Consider the following 15,292-nt stretch of genomic DNA (forward strand, 5'->3'; position numbering starts at 1 on the left):
GTTCATAGAGTGAGGGCTGGAGTCATGGGTCTCCCATTTACCAGCCTTGTGACCTGGGAAAGTTGCTTACCTTAGTTTCCTCACATGTAAAATATAGGGGGATACTAATACCTGCCTCCTGGAGTTATTGAGAGCACTTAGATAATGTACACATAAAGCACTTAGCGTAGTGCCCGGGACATAAAATGATCTCAGTAGGAGCCCTCTCGCCCTCTTCCCTTTCTCCTCCTTCCCCTCCATTCCCAACTAGTATTTTCATAACTTAGTTCTAAGGTAAAACTAACGTAACGTTAAGCAAAATTGAACCCGCCGTGTATGAGAAAAGGCTCTGAAGGAACCAAGAAGAGCAATTGTAAACTGTTTTAATCTGAGTTTTATTCACTGAAAAGTGGAGTTTTTTTACAGTTTCACAATCATGCCAAATTTTGTATGAAATGCAGCGATTAAAGAAATGAATAGCCCTAAGGTTTTTCTTGTAAGGCGGTTTGGTCAGTTATCATTTTAAATATATGGAAGCACTGAATCACTGTGTTATATACCTGGAACTAATATAATGCTGTATATTAACTAGAGTGGAATTAAAATAAAACTTAAAAAATATTTAAAAAATTCTCATTTTAGCTGTCTTCAAAGATGATGGTATGGTGTTCTATTGGGGATTAAAGGAAATATTAAAGATTTCTGTCTCTAGGTTATTTAAAATTATTTTTTGATCTAGGGCATAACATATCATCTTGGAGTTTGTTGAAGGCTGATACAGCATAATTAATATGTTATCATTTTGAATTTGATATAAGCTAAATTTGAGAGATAATTGCTATGTAATGGTTGCTTTTTTAGTTCAACTTAGAATGAAAATTGGTGAGACTTTATCAATTCTCCATTATTTCTGCAGTCACTGTTTTGGGATTAACGGATGTAACATTTTTAGTGAAATGAAAATTTGTAGTCGGACTTTACTTTTAATTCTAGCATTATGTTCTAGAGGAGTCTGTTTTTTATTTTTATTTTTTCCTTTAAAAGGCCGGAATCGTGTCTACTGCATAAGTCCCACCTACTTATTATGAAGATGCTGTTAAATGGATGATGATGATAATAGTGATAATGACAGGGCTAGGAGAACCCTTCTCCAACACTATGTGCTGTACCTAATTCTAAGTGCATTACTTAAATTTACAATCCTGAGTGTGGGCCAGCAACCCTTAGTTCATATCTCTATCTCTCTTCTGAATTCTAGACTAGTATATTCATCTATTTGTTTGCTTTTTCTACTTGGATACGTCATAGACATCTGGGACATACCATCTCCAAAAATGAACTCTTGATTTTTCTTTCTGCACTGTTCTCCATCTGAATAAAAAGTGCCACTTTCTACCCATTTGCTAGAGCCAGAAACCTAGGAGTCATTTTTGATAACCGCTCCTCCCTCATAATCTACATCTGGTCAGTTAACAGGTCCTGTGCGCTCTTTTCTTTATCTCCCCTGCCACCATCCTTGGTCCGCCATGCTGTTTTTCCACTTCCTTTTCGACTCTAAGACTAATTTAGTCTCTCTACTTCCACACTTGCTCTCCTCCATTTATTCTTCAATAAGTAATAATGGTAATTTTTTATTTTTAATTAAAAAAAGTTTCATTGTGGAGAATTTCAATGATAGTCAAAGTGAAGAAGAATTAATAAACTCCTAACTATTCAGCTACAATTATCAAAATTCTCCCATTCTTCTGTTATCTATATCTGTTTACTCCCTGTCCCCCCACATGATTATTTTTATAAGGTTTTTTGTTTGGAGGGAAAATGTACAATATTGAAATGCACAAATCTTAACTATATGTGACGATGGATATACTGGTATAGCCCACATCCCTCTCGATATACAGAACACTTCCAGGACACGTGGGTGGCTCAGTTGGTTAAACGACTGCCTTCGGCTCAGGTCATGATCCTAGAGTCCTGGGATCGGGTCCCACATCTGGCTCCCTGCTCAGCAGGGAGTCTGCTTCTCCCTCTGACCCTCACCCCTCTCATGTGCGCTCTCTCTCACTCATATAAATAAAATCTTTAAAAAAATAAAAATAAAAAAAAGATATATAGAACACTTCCATCACCCCAGAAAATACTCTTATGCCCCTTTGTGCCCTTTTTCTAGTTTCTTAAGTGGAAGCTGAGATCACTTGTTTGAGACTGCTATAAATTTACCTGTCAGCACTGTTTCAGTTGGATCCCACAAATTTTGATGTTCTATTTTTATTTTCATTCAGTTCAATATAACGTCCCTTTGACATTTAGATATTTGTTGTTTAATTCCAAATATTTGCACATTTTCCAGTTTTCTTCTTGCTATCAATTTGTATTTTAGTTCCACTTTGATTTGAGAACATTATATGATTTCTTTTAAATTTGTTTTATTGCCAAGAATATGGTCTTTCTTGGTGAATGTTTTACATGCAATTAAAAGAATTTATATTCTGCTTTTGTGGGTGGAGCATTCTATAAATTTCAGTTAAGTTGGTTGATAGTATTTTGTTCAGGTTTTCTATAACCTTACCAATTGTCTGCTTATTCTGTGATTATTGAGAGAGAAGTATTGAAATCTCTAACTATAATTCTGGGTTTGTTTAATTCTCCTTTCGGTTCTGTTTGTTTTACTTTATGTGTTATAAAAACTTTGTACTAAGATGCATACATTTTTAGGATTGTTTAGGATTGTCTTCGGGGAACTGACCCCTTTCTCATCTGTTCCTGAAAGTCTCCTTTGTTTAGTATTAATGCTACCATTCCAGTGGTAATGGTAATACTACCATTTGTTTTGGTTAGTATTTATATGGTATATCTTTTCCCATCCATTTACTTTTAACCTGTGTCTTTATATGAAGGTAAGTATTTCGTGGGTAGCATGTAGTTGGTACTTTATTTTTTGTCCAGTCTGACTTGTCTTTTTTTTTTTTTTGAGAGAGAGCACAAGCACGGAGGGGCAGAGAAAGAGAGAGAGAGAATCAAGTAGGCTCCACACTCAGTGTGGAGCCCGACACGGGGCTCGATCTCACCACCCTGAGATCATGACCTGAGCCAAAATCAAGAGTGAGACACTTAAACCCACTCAGCCGTCCAGGTGCCCCACAACTTCTGTCTTTTAAGTGATGAGTTTATACCACTTACATTTAATTGGTTGGATCAGATCTGCCTTTTTGCTATTTTCTATTTGTTTCATCTGTTCTTTTTCTTTCTTGAGTTAATTGTGTATTTTTTATGGTGCCATTTTATCTCCATTATTGAATATTTATACCTTTTTGAAAAAAAACATTTTAATGATTGCCCTGGCATTTATAGTATACATCTTACTTGATCAAAGTCTACCTTCAGATAGTATTATATTGCTTCATGTTAGGTGTAAGGATCTTATAACAGTTTCTTTCTCCCATCCTTAGTGCTCTCATTGTCATATATGTTACCTTTACAAAAATGATGATAAGCACGTGTTTTACTATATTTGCTTCCATCATTTGACATTTAAAGCAATTAAAAATAAGTGAATATTTTAAGTGAATATTTTATTTCCATTTTGTGCACTCTTAATTATTTTTATAGATTCAAGTTTCTGCCTGGTGTTATATTCCTTCTGCCTAAACAAATTTATTTGACATGTGTCTATTGGCAGTGAAATTTTTGGTGTTGTTTGTCTGATAATGTCTTTATTTCTTAATTTATTTTTGAAAGAATTTTTTGCTGGATATACAGTTCTGGGTTTTTTTTTCCTTTCAGTATTTTAAAGAGATCACTCCATTTTTTTCTAGTTTGTATGGTTTCTGATGAGAAGTCTGATGTAAAAGTTATCTTTGTTCCTCTATATGTAATGTGTCTTTTTTTTTTTTACTTTCTGCTTTCAAGGGTTTTTCTTTGTCTTTTGCTTTTTTAGCAGTTTATTTTAGCAGTTTTTAGCAGGTATGTCCAGGTGTTTGTGTGTGTGTGGTGCGGGGGTAGGGGGATGGGTAGAGAAGGATTTATTCTGCTTGATGTTCTCTGGGCTTCTCAGATCTCTGGTTTCCTGTCTTCAGTTTTAGATAATTCTCAGCCACCATTTCTTCAAATATTTCTTCTGCCCATTCCCTCTTCTCTCCTTCTCATATTACAATTATACTAGAGTAGCCAGTTTCCAAGATGACCCCAATGATTCCTGCCTCCTAGTATTAATGCCCTTGTGTAGTCCCCTCCCACATTTTACCAGGGTTGGTTGTACCAGTGACATACTATCACTATCAGATTAGGTTATAAAAAATTAGAATATTGAAGACTGAAACTTCCTTCTCGGGCACTCTCTTGCTTTCTCCTCTCTAATATCACTTGTTTTGTGGAAGCAAGCTGCCATGCTGTGAACAGCCCTATGGAATAGACCCGCATGGTGAGAAAGTGAAGCCTCCAGCCAAGAGCCAGTGATGGGCTAAGGCCTGCCAACAGCCACATAAATGAGCCAATTAGACCTTGAGATGGCTACAACCCTAGGCAACAGCATGTTCCAACTTTGTGAGAGACCCTGAACCAGAACCAACCAGTCTAGCTGCTCCCAGATTTCTGACTCTTAGAAGCTGTGTGAGATAATAAGTGTTTGTTTTAAGGTGCTAAGTTTTGGGATAATTATGCTGTATAACTACAGCAATAGATAACTAATACAGGCATGTATGTTGGACTGTTTGATGTCCCACAGCTGCTGGATTTTCTAAAAAAACTTTTATTCTCTTTTTATTTCAGTTTGGGTAATTTCTTTTGACCTGTCTTCAATTTTATAATTTCTTTCCTTGCCTATGTCAAGTCTGCTGAGGAGCCTGTTGAAGACATTCTTCATTTCTGTAACTGTGGCTTTTTTTTTTTATTGCTAGCAGTTACATTTAATTTTCATGCTTTTCATCTGTGCTGAAATTCCCTATCTGATTTTGCATGCTATTCACCTTTTCTATTAGAGCCTTTAATAAATTAATAAAAATTATTTAAAATTCCCTATCAGATAGCTTCAACATCTGTGTCCTATCGAAGTCCGGTTCTGTTGATTGCTTTGTCTCTTGGTAGCATGTTGTTTTTTTTCTGGGCAGAATTTATATGCAGATTTTAGGGTTCACCTGTTCTGTGGTTTCCTCCCTTCTTCAGTTCCCCCCTTAACTTTTTGTCTGCTCTGGCCAGCTCTGAACATTGTCTTCTTACATTCCAAGTTACCCTGGCTGTGCTTTCTGTTGTAGCCATTGATGAATTAGAGAATGCCCTTGAGCAAGCAGATAGACTCTTGTAGCTCTTACCAGAGCAGTACCTCTGTGTCAAGGGTGGACTTCCCTCCAGCTCCTACCTTCATTTTATTGCTCCCTAGTGCCTTCAGATAGCTTTTTTTTTCTTTTTTTGTCCAAATTTTCTAATCCTCATCTGTGGGAAGATTAGTCTGACCAGGCTACTCTACCATTAACAAAAGCTGGAAGCCTGTTGGATTCGAGAACAGCAATCTGATAAACACAGATGTGATCATGTCACTTACTCACTGCAGCCCTTAAATGTCTTTCCGTTGGGTACCTGGGTGGCTCAGTTGGTTAAGCGACTGCCTTTGGCTCAGGTCATGATCCTGGAGTCCGGGATCGAGTCCCACATCGGGCTCCCTGTTCAGCAGGGAGTCTGCTTCTCCCTCTGACCCTCTTCCCTCTCGTGCTCTCTATCTCTCATTCTCTCTCTCTCAAATAAATAAATAAAATCTTTTAAAAAAAAAGTCTTTCCATTTATTAATGCACTTCGCTTTCTCTATAGCCACATAAACTGGTCCCATGTACTATGCTCTAATCATACTTTCTTCTTTCAGCAAATAGCAAATTCTAACCATTTGTCTTGTGCTGTGAGTAAATTTGTAATTTCCTACCACGTGGAAATTATTTCTCTTACTATGGCTTTCTGTTTATTTCTCTTTGGATGATCATATTCCTGTGTTCAAATCCAGCTCCCCCTTACCAGGTACAGTTTTGGGCAAATTACTTAACCTCTTTACACCTCAGTTTTTCATTTGTGAAAAGGTGATAAAAATAGTACTACTCCTAACTACAAGGTTTACTGTGAGAATTGAATGGATTATATATATATATGTAAGTGCTTAGAACAGTGCCTGGTACCAGGAAAACACTCAATATATAATACTTATTATTTTCAAAAGCTCATATGCTATGACTCTACTGTGTATTAATTCCTTTGTCTTCCCTGTTTAAAAAAAAGCTGTTATCCTTTGTTAATATAAATGTTGAGAATCACCCACCTCTGATTAGATCCCATGTGTTTTGAGTTGTCATGTGATTTATCTTATAAAAAATAAAATATTTTTTCCTCCTCACCCCAACCTTAGGGATGATAGAAATTTAAGAAACAAAGGCCTAATAAGTGGTGTGAAGTCACTCAGTAAAGAAGAATTGAGTGCAGAGTTATTAAACTTATCTATGAACACAGATGTATGTCAGCAGCCTTGTATATCTAAGCAACAATTGAAAGCAGGTAGTATTCTTACTACAAATAATTAGAAATATATCTTTTATGTACTGACATTATTGATAACATTTGGAATTAATAGTAAATTTTCATCTTGTACATTTAAAATAACATTGAAATATTTGTCAGCACACAAATGGTTAGAAATAAATGAAAATTGAAAGAAAGAGAAAAAGAAAGAAGATTATAATGGTAATCCAAAAGACAACACAGTTAACATTATTGTCTTCTACATACGCTTTTACAAAATAATTTGAATTTTTGTCCATACACTCGCATACATTTTTACATGTTTATAATCACCATGCACATGCTATTTTGTATCTTTAAGAATAGCTACAGGATATATACAGGAAATATTCATTCAAGATAGAAATTTTTAGTTTCAATATTAGTTTACTATTCATAACCTTCTATTAATGCAATAAAAACGAGTAATAAGAGTTTGAAAGATTCTAATAATAGTTTTAATTTTAAACTAATCCTTAAGTAAAGGTAGTACAATTGTTTTGTCTTTTTTTTTTACCAGAATGATCTGTCCTATAGCTTGATATTTGATGGAATGTTATATTAAATTTAACATAATTTAAAAATACATTCCAAGCCTTCTCCCTGAGTTGGAAAAAAATAAATATTGAAATTTTTAATATTGTATGTATTTTTTATGTATAATTATATAAAAATTCATGTATATACTATTACTACTTTTTTGACCTTTTTGGCAATAAAATTTCTTTTGTCATAATATTTAAAATGACATTTAGATGGAGGAAGAGGATTTTTATGGTTTTTCAGAGGTCACATGCTTTCAGTTTGTCCATTCTGTTACTATCACTTTTGTCCATTCTGTGACTATCACTTTAAGTCCTTAGTTGGTATTTGTAGAGATAAGCCACTTAATATTTTGCATTTTGCCGTAAAGAAATTGCAGTTGTCTTCAGGTATCAAAATATTAATGTTAATGAGATGATATCAATTGAAATAATAAAAAATCACTTTAAAAGGGAGGGCATTAAAGGTAGTTAAACTAGAGATTTTGGTCCTTTCAAAACAATTTACTGATCTGAGCTGCAATTGGAAGAATATATTATTTTTGGAAGAAAACACACTTTGATCCATAATTCTTCATTTTCTATTATAAATTGATGCAAAGCATTCTTTTAATTTTTCCCTTTTTTGAGAATAATAAAACTAAAATTATGGTTAAAATAGTATACATTTCCTGAATTTCTCTTTTAGTAAAAATATTCTGTTGCCTTTCAAAAAGAAAGCATTTGCTAATGTGATATATTTATGTTGCTTCTAGAACAACTTTTCTATAGATACGTGTTTCTAAATACTGTTTAAAAAGTAAAGTATTGGTTTGGTTTCTGTGTAATTAAAGTACTAATTATATACATAAAATGTTTATTATTTATGGCCAAATACCAATTATATATGTAAAATGTTTACTATTCTATTGGTGTCTTAAATAAAGCCTATAACTATTTGTTTTAAAGAAACAACACTGTTAGAAGAGAGCTTTGAGGAAGAATCTGCACATTCTGGACTACCCATTATACTTGAAAGCATTGTATCTGATCTTGAAAAATCTCTTGGCACAGCTTTATCTTCAATATTAGAAACAGAAATGAAAATTGCTTTTGGAAATCTTTGGATGGAGGTGATTATTTCAACTCTGTTAGTTGAAAATTTCTGTTTCACTGCTAAAGATTTATGACCTTATCTTCGGAAATGTGACTTGTATAAAATCTGTAAGCTTCATTGTGATAATCTATATCCCATTTACTTTTTTTCTTATAGTTTTTGAAAGAACTTCTTGAACATTAAATGGTGGACATTTCCTAAAGATTAGAAATGATATTTTATCATTCATTTTTTTTCAGTGAACAAGTATTTATTAGGTATTTACTGTGTGTCAGACACATTGCCCCCATGGAGCTCAATTTGAATTCAGAGAAACTTCTGTCTTCTGTAGTTTATTTGAATTAGAATGTTTAGTATAGGGAATTCCCATAGCAATATATAGTTAGAAAAAGAAGTGTATATATTTGGCTCATATAAATATGAGAAAGTATAAAAATGATCATTATTAGCAAGACAGTTTATATTTTGTAGATTAATATCTTTTTTAAAAAATATTTATTTGACAGAGAGAAAGAGACAGCGAGAGCAGGAACACAAGCAGGGGGAGTGGGAGAGGGAGAAGCAGGCTTCCCACGGAGCAGGGAGCCCGATGTGGGGCTTGATCCCAGGACCCTGGGACTATGACCCGGGCGGAAGGCAGACGCCCAGTGATTGAGCCACCCAGGCACCCCCTAGATTCATATCTTTTCTACAATCAGTAAAATACCACATTTGGCAATAGTGGTCTTTTTAGTTTAATGTTTGTTTGCTGTTCATATCTATAGCCAGGAGAAATATTATATCCCCCTCAACTGTAGACTGTATTTATACCAGATATTCAGTGAGATTCTAATACTTGTCAATATGATGTATTTGCTGCTTGATTATATTATTAAGTACTGAACCAAGATGATGAGAAATGATCAGAAGATTCTAGGAGGGTTGACTTAAATTGGATATTTTATAATAGAGTCTAGGAAAGTCATTGCATATGAATGATTCAAAACAGGATGTGCTGACATCTTGTAGTACTAACTGATTAATTTCCTTTATAAACATGTCTTTGTAAGAGTGTAGCCAGTGTTATGGTAGTTCACATCTTTTTTCTATATAGATTTTCCTGCAGCTATATGAAATAATTAGATTGATTTCTTCCTAGAATTGACTACGTTGGGAAGTAAATTGACCACCTTTCCTGATTAAAACTATGCTCTTCTGATTAAAACAGTGCTTTTGCTTTGTGTATATAGTTTCAGAAATTATAAGGATTAATACTAATATGAATTTTACAAAAATAATTTGCAGTGATTTAAGATTATGATTGGCTTTTAATAAAACATCTTTTAATTTAAAAAGAATTCAGCTAACTGTATTTTGCCCAGAAATAAATGTAGGAATGCCTAAATAGGTACTTTTTAATAATAGGAATAATAAATAAATTAGTAGGTGGTAATTTTTTCTAAATACTTTTTAGATGCTGTACTTGAAACCACCATGGACTCTAATTCATTTATTACAGTGCTTTAGAAAACATTGGTTGGCTGTATTTGGATTAGTTATGGAGAAGAACTTGCTTTTAACCGTTGAGAGCCTATATGAAAATCTCTGTAAAGGTATGGATTTTTTATTTTGTCTTTAGCAATGTTGTGTTAAAGTCAGGCTAGCTGATATATTCCATGGAATGTGAAGATGAATTAATAAGCAATTGGTCAATTATTTTTTAATCATTTACACTTCTGATTTTTAAAGGGAGTTTGTAACAACTGCATGAAGGGATGCAGTTCACAGAGCTTATGACCATTAATGGTATCACTGTTGATGTTCCTGGACATAGTGAATATCTCATGTTTTATAATGTTTGAAAACTTTTAAAACCACATTTTATAGTTTATCAGGTGTATAATAAAATTTAGATTTTTAAAAATTTCTTGTGTTTAACACACAAACTTTGACCACATTTCATGTACTAATTTTAGAAATAGCATATCAAAGTATCTATCTAAAATATATGGTTAGGGAATAGGAAATGTTTGTCTTTGGGGCATAGTGCATTCTAAAGAACTGGAAGAGACTATAGTCAACCACTTAGTTGGTGATTTTTAATAAAGTCATGTTGCACAGAACCTTCTTGAAGTGCCTCTGGAGCTGCCATGGATTGGAAATGGAAGGATTGATGGGGAGCCTGGAAAGTTGGTGGGCCTACCTATGGAACCTCAAAACCACCATTAGCTGTGCAGTTTTCTTTTATCATTTTATGTATGGTGATTCTATGTAGGCTTTGGAAAAAAAGTTTCTCTATAAGAAGAAAAAGATGGGAAAAGCACTGATCGAATGTTATGAAAGCCCATGTTTTATGATTAGACTAGCCCTGAGAGGGTAAGGGATTTGTCCAAAGTCAGACAAGTAGATTTTTCTTGCTGTACCTTTAAAAGGCAAAGTATATGTAACAATTATTAGGATGTTCAGTTGGTCCTTGACTTTTTTGAACTTCTAACATCAAATGATCTGTTTATTATTTTATGTATTAGTTATATCCTGTCTACTTTTGAAAAATAACTGTGAGTATGAGAGGACCAATAAGTAAGAACCTGAGCACAAGATGGTTTAAGCCAAGTTTAAAGTCACAAGAGCCAGGTAATGAAGACTAAGAAAGATAATTTTACCATAAAACGTGCAAACAATTATTATAAAACTTGAACACGGATTTTAACACTAAGCATCCTGGAAGCTAAAACAAAACAAAAATAGAAACATATTCTATGGGAGGTATACCATAACTCTCTATCTTTCTCTTGAAATGTAAACTTTCGGAAAATGTTTTATATCTTTGAAAATTACCTCAGGATTTAAAGCACCTTGTTCGGTGCCTTATGACTTTTAAAAAGTTGCCAATTTTTAAAATAAAGACATTTTCCAGGCATTATCTTTAACTATAGAAGTTTATTTGTAAGTGGTATTATAGGAGGCGTGGAACAACCTGTGGGATACGTCTTCAAAGCACTTTTACAAGGTATATAGAAACATTTTCCATATCTTGAAGCATAATTTAGTTGGTTCTATCAAAAGAGAAAGTCCATAAATCATGTATGATCTTGAACAAGATTTAGTTTTAAAAATGGCGTATCTAGTTGCCATCTTCCATTTTTCTCTTTTTCCAGGGGTGGGCAGTGTTTGTCTTTTGCAAACGGCTTAAGAGGTCATAGGCAGCAGCTCTAACTGGGAATAGGACAGAAGTGAAGAGATGGTGACTCTTCCTTTTGCTAAAAAATCATTTTTGGAATCATTGTGTACATAGTTCATTGATCCTTGGTCTAGAAGAATCTGATGCCTAATGTTTACTGACTTGTAAAGAATATATAATAGAATTATAAAAGTGCCTTCTGCCCTAAAGTAATTTCAAATTAGAAAAATCAGTTTATGATTTTGTTTACTGTCTTTTAATAGTATCCTCAGCTGTTGAATTATGCATATGTGTTTAACTTCACTATCCCAAAGAATAGATTCTTAGATCAATTCATAGAAAATTGTGTGGAAAAATGATTAGTAGCTTTTTTTGATTTTGTTATCCATATTAACTTTAAGTGATTATTGATCTTATATAAGCATTAAAGTATTTCAACCATGTAGATTTCTTTTTATGTTGTGTCTAGGTACTGAATTTATCGTTATTTCCCTTTAGCACGTAATCTTAGTAAAGACTTCTTGTAAGACAGAAATCAGATGATTAATTCAAGGATATAAGCCCTATTGAACATTGACTGCAGTGGAGAAGCACCTTAAGAGAAGTTGTGCTCAATTTCTCCTCCTTAGGATATTTACTGGGTTTCATCAAATCTACATTCTGTCCTGTGTGTAGCATCTCTTACCTGTCTTTTTCCACAGGAATTTAGTCATTTAATTTAAAAATAAGTGCTTCATAAGGAAATACACTTTTCTCTGTTTGTTTGTTAAAGGGGAAGCCAGAATCCTGACTATAGCCATCACATTAGATTAGAATTTCTGAATATTATATAATTAATTACTAAAATCTACTTTTTATTTTCATTTGAGCTTTCAGTATTTCTAAGCAAATACTTGTATGAGTGATAGAGTTTTTTAAACTCTACCAGTGAAAAACCATGCTGGTGTTTTAGAATATGACAGAGTCTCTGAAACTGAACATTAAAAGAAAATAAAACAGGGCACCTGGGTGGCTCAGTGGTTATGTGTTTACTTTTGGCTCAGGTCATGATCCTGGGGTCCTGGGATCGAGCCCCATGTGGGGCTCCCCGCTCAGCAGGGAGCCTGCTTCTCCCTCTGCCTGCCCCTCTCCCTGTTTGTGCATGTGCTCTCTCTCTGACAAATAAATAAATAAATAAAATCTTAAAAAAAAATAAACACATTGTAGCACGGTTATTTTAAATGCCTTTGAAAACTATTATATGGCACTCTATCCTAATAATGGGAAGATTTCTTCTGTTCTGAGCTTTGGTGACATTAGAAATTTGCTTAACTTCATTGTTCATAACTTTTAAAATCTTTGAAATCATTATCACCACCTCTCCTAATTGGTTTGAGAATTTAATGTAATTTTTTTTATTGTTTATTTTTTTTAAAGATTTTATTTATTTGAGAGAGAGAGTGAGAGATAGAGAGCACGAGAGGGAAGAGGGTCAGAGGGAGAAGCAGACTCCCTGCTGAGCAGGGAGCCCGATGTGGGACTCGATCCCGGGACTCCAGGATCATGACCTGAGCTGAAGGCAGTCGCTTAACCAACTGAGCCACCCAGGCGCCTGAGAATTTAATGTAATTTTAGTTGAAAGAAAATTGTTACACCTTTAAATTATTTTTTGTAGATTAACTCACTTTGCTAATTTATAAGGAAAACATTCTCCTAGCTTGCCTTGCCCACAGCTCACTGTTACCCAAATTATTTATATTTTTGCTAAGTTGTGTTCAGAGAGAGGAAACATTATTTTCAACAAATCTAGTATTACATTTGATGTGATGGAATTTGAAGGCAAATCACTACACGATTAACTGAGTTGGTTATGGGAGGTACTGCATGTAACTTATGTGCTTCCCACCAAATGACTTTTCTCATGCCTCCATAGTCATCTGTATATAAAACAAAATCAGTCTTGAAAATCTGTTGTTTAACTTGTTTGGTAATTCTCTCTTTTCTGAAGAATACAGAGTACCTGAATCCACCCCAAGAGCATTGTCTTTAGCTAAATTTAACTGTAATGCTTTTTACACCACAGAGAAAAATGAGGAGTGGTGTGTAGGTATAAATGTGTACTTTTCTTAAATTTCATAATTAACATTAGATTGTTTTCCAAAGACATTTTTGTGTTGAATACTCATTCTTACCAGTTTTTTCCTTCTTAATTTCTCTTACCAGCTAACAGTGCAGTGGATTTTACAACAGTGAAATTTCTGCTTCAGGATTCTAAAAGTTTGTTACATGCTTTCAGTACGCGGTCAAATTATGATGGTGTTCTTCCACAGGCCTTTGCTCAAGTCAACGAACTACTCCAAACCTTTGCAGAGGTAAGATACCTTTGGAATGCCATTTAGAGGAGCTAATCACATATGTTCTAAAAATATATTAGCAGACAAGAGAGGTAAAGGATATTTTAATTCTAAACTTATTTTAACACATGAATGGCATTAAGTGATTATTAAGTGAATTGAAGGGAAAGTAAGCAATTCTTATTGCAAGTTATAAAACACATCCTTTTATGGAAGCACTGTCACAGAAGTTGTTGGAATTTTATATCGTTTCATTTATGGATGGAAGCAAGCTATGCCTTGTCGTTTGACTACTTATTTCCCAGTGCCCGAGAGCAGTGGATCACAACATCCATCAGAATACTTGGGAAGTTTTTTTTTTTTTAAAGATGCAGATGCCAAGCCCCTCTCAAACCTTATTGAATCAAACTTCTGGCCCAGTAATATTATTCTTTTTCACTTTTTATTTTGAAATAATTTCAAATTTACAGAAAAGTTGCTAGAAGAGTTCAAACAATTCTGATATATATCCTTTACCCAGAGTCCCCAGTGTTACCATTTGTTCACATTTGATTTATTGTTTTCCCTGCCTACCTATCTACCTACTTACCTGTCCACATTTTTTTTCTGTACTATTTAAGAGTATGTTGCAGGTACGATCCCCCTTTACCCCTAAAGACTTCCATATATATTTCCTAAAGAACAAGGATATCTTATGTAACTAATATTATTAATCAGGGATTTAGTATTGGTATAATACAATTATTTAATCTGTAGACCTTATTCAGACTTTGGCAATTGATGTACCAGTTTTTTAACAATCTCCCCCATGTGACCCTTATGCAGTCAGCCCAGCACTGATGCCTTTTGACCTCTTTTAACTGTGTAAGTTTTGTCTGTGGTAATACTCTATTTCTGCAGGCTTCTAATTTCAAATCTAGAAAATTCTGGGAGTTTTACGTGTCAGAAACAGCTCAAAAAATTCAGTATCACAATTACTAGATAAGACATTAATGGTACTTTCATCTGATATATATCTATATCATATTCTTTTTTTTTTCTTTCTAAGTTATGGAGTTGACCAGATTTTTCTCAGTGTTGTTTTGTGGTCACATAGGTCCTACTACCTGTGAAGTAATGAAAGGATTAGATGATACTAAACTTCGTCATAGCTGGTAGGGAAAGAACTTATTTGCTTAAGAGAGAATCTCATGAAGTAAAAGAAGCATCTCTTTTTATAAACTATTAAGAAATATGTGATAACTCCCGCTGAAAGAATTGATTTAAGGGGTGAAATGATCTTTTGGGTTAAGATGACTAAAACCTTGGTAGTTGTATTTTTCCATGGCAAATGTGACTTTGAGAACTATCTGTAGGATAGAATGGACCTGGGTATTTAGGGGATTGCAGCTTGGGTTTGTACTTGAATTGTGTAGGGAACAATATATAATCCTTTCCCATCACAGAATTGAGCCCTAAACCCTATCTTTAGTGAAACAAACATAGTAAACAAGATGGAAAATTCAGGTTACTCACAGCTTATCAGTCTTTGAATTAAGATTATTGAAAATAAAAAAAATTAGGATTGATTGTGATTAATAATGAATGTCCAGTTTTAAGGTCCTTTCATCAATTGGAAATGAAGAGATAGGAGTTACCATGAAAATGTGGC

At 34.0% G+C, this 15,292-nt stretch overlaps 1 protein-coding gene across 4 annotated transcripts in view; it reads left to right on the forward strand.

Annotated features, from left to right (window-relative positions):
* SWT1 (SWT1 RNA endoribonuclease homolog) overlaps positions 1-15,292 on the forward strand; it is a 106,645-nt gene that overhangs the window by 30,463 nt on the left and 60,890 nt on the right. For all 4 annotated transcript variants that reach the window (XR_015766450.1, XM_028121534.2, XM_028121533.2 and 1 more), the window contains exons 11-14: positions 6,362-6,507; positions 8,001-8,164; positions 9,602-9,740; positions 13,511-13,659. Coding sequence is in view for 3 of the 4 variants with exons in the window: in XM_028121534.2 (XP_027977335.1) it covers positions 6,362-6,507; positions 8,001-8,164; positions 9,602-9,740; positions 13,511-13,659 (598 nt within the window). In the remaining variant the exon portion in view is untranslated. The remainder of the gene's footprint in view (positions 1-6,361; positions 6,508-8,000; positions 8,165-9,601; positions 9,741-13,510; positions 13,660-15,292) is intronic.

The sequence above is a fragment of the Eumetopias jubatus genome, unplaced genomic scaffold (assembly GCF_037043125.1).
Source record: "Eumetopias jubatus isolate StellerSeaLion01/CBP00866 unplaced genomic scaffold, mEumJub1_p1.0 scaffold_12, whole genome shotgun sequence".
NCBI lineage: Eukaryota > Metazoa > Chordata > Mammalia > Carnivora > Otariidae > Eumetopias > Eumetopias jubatus.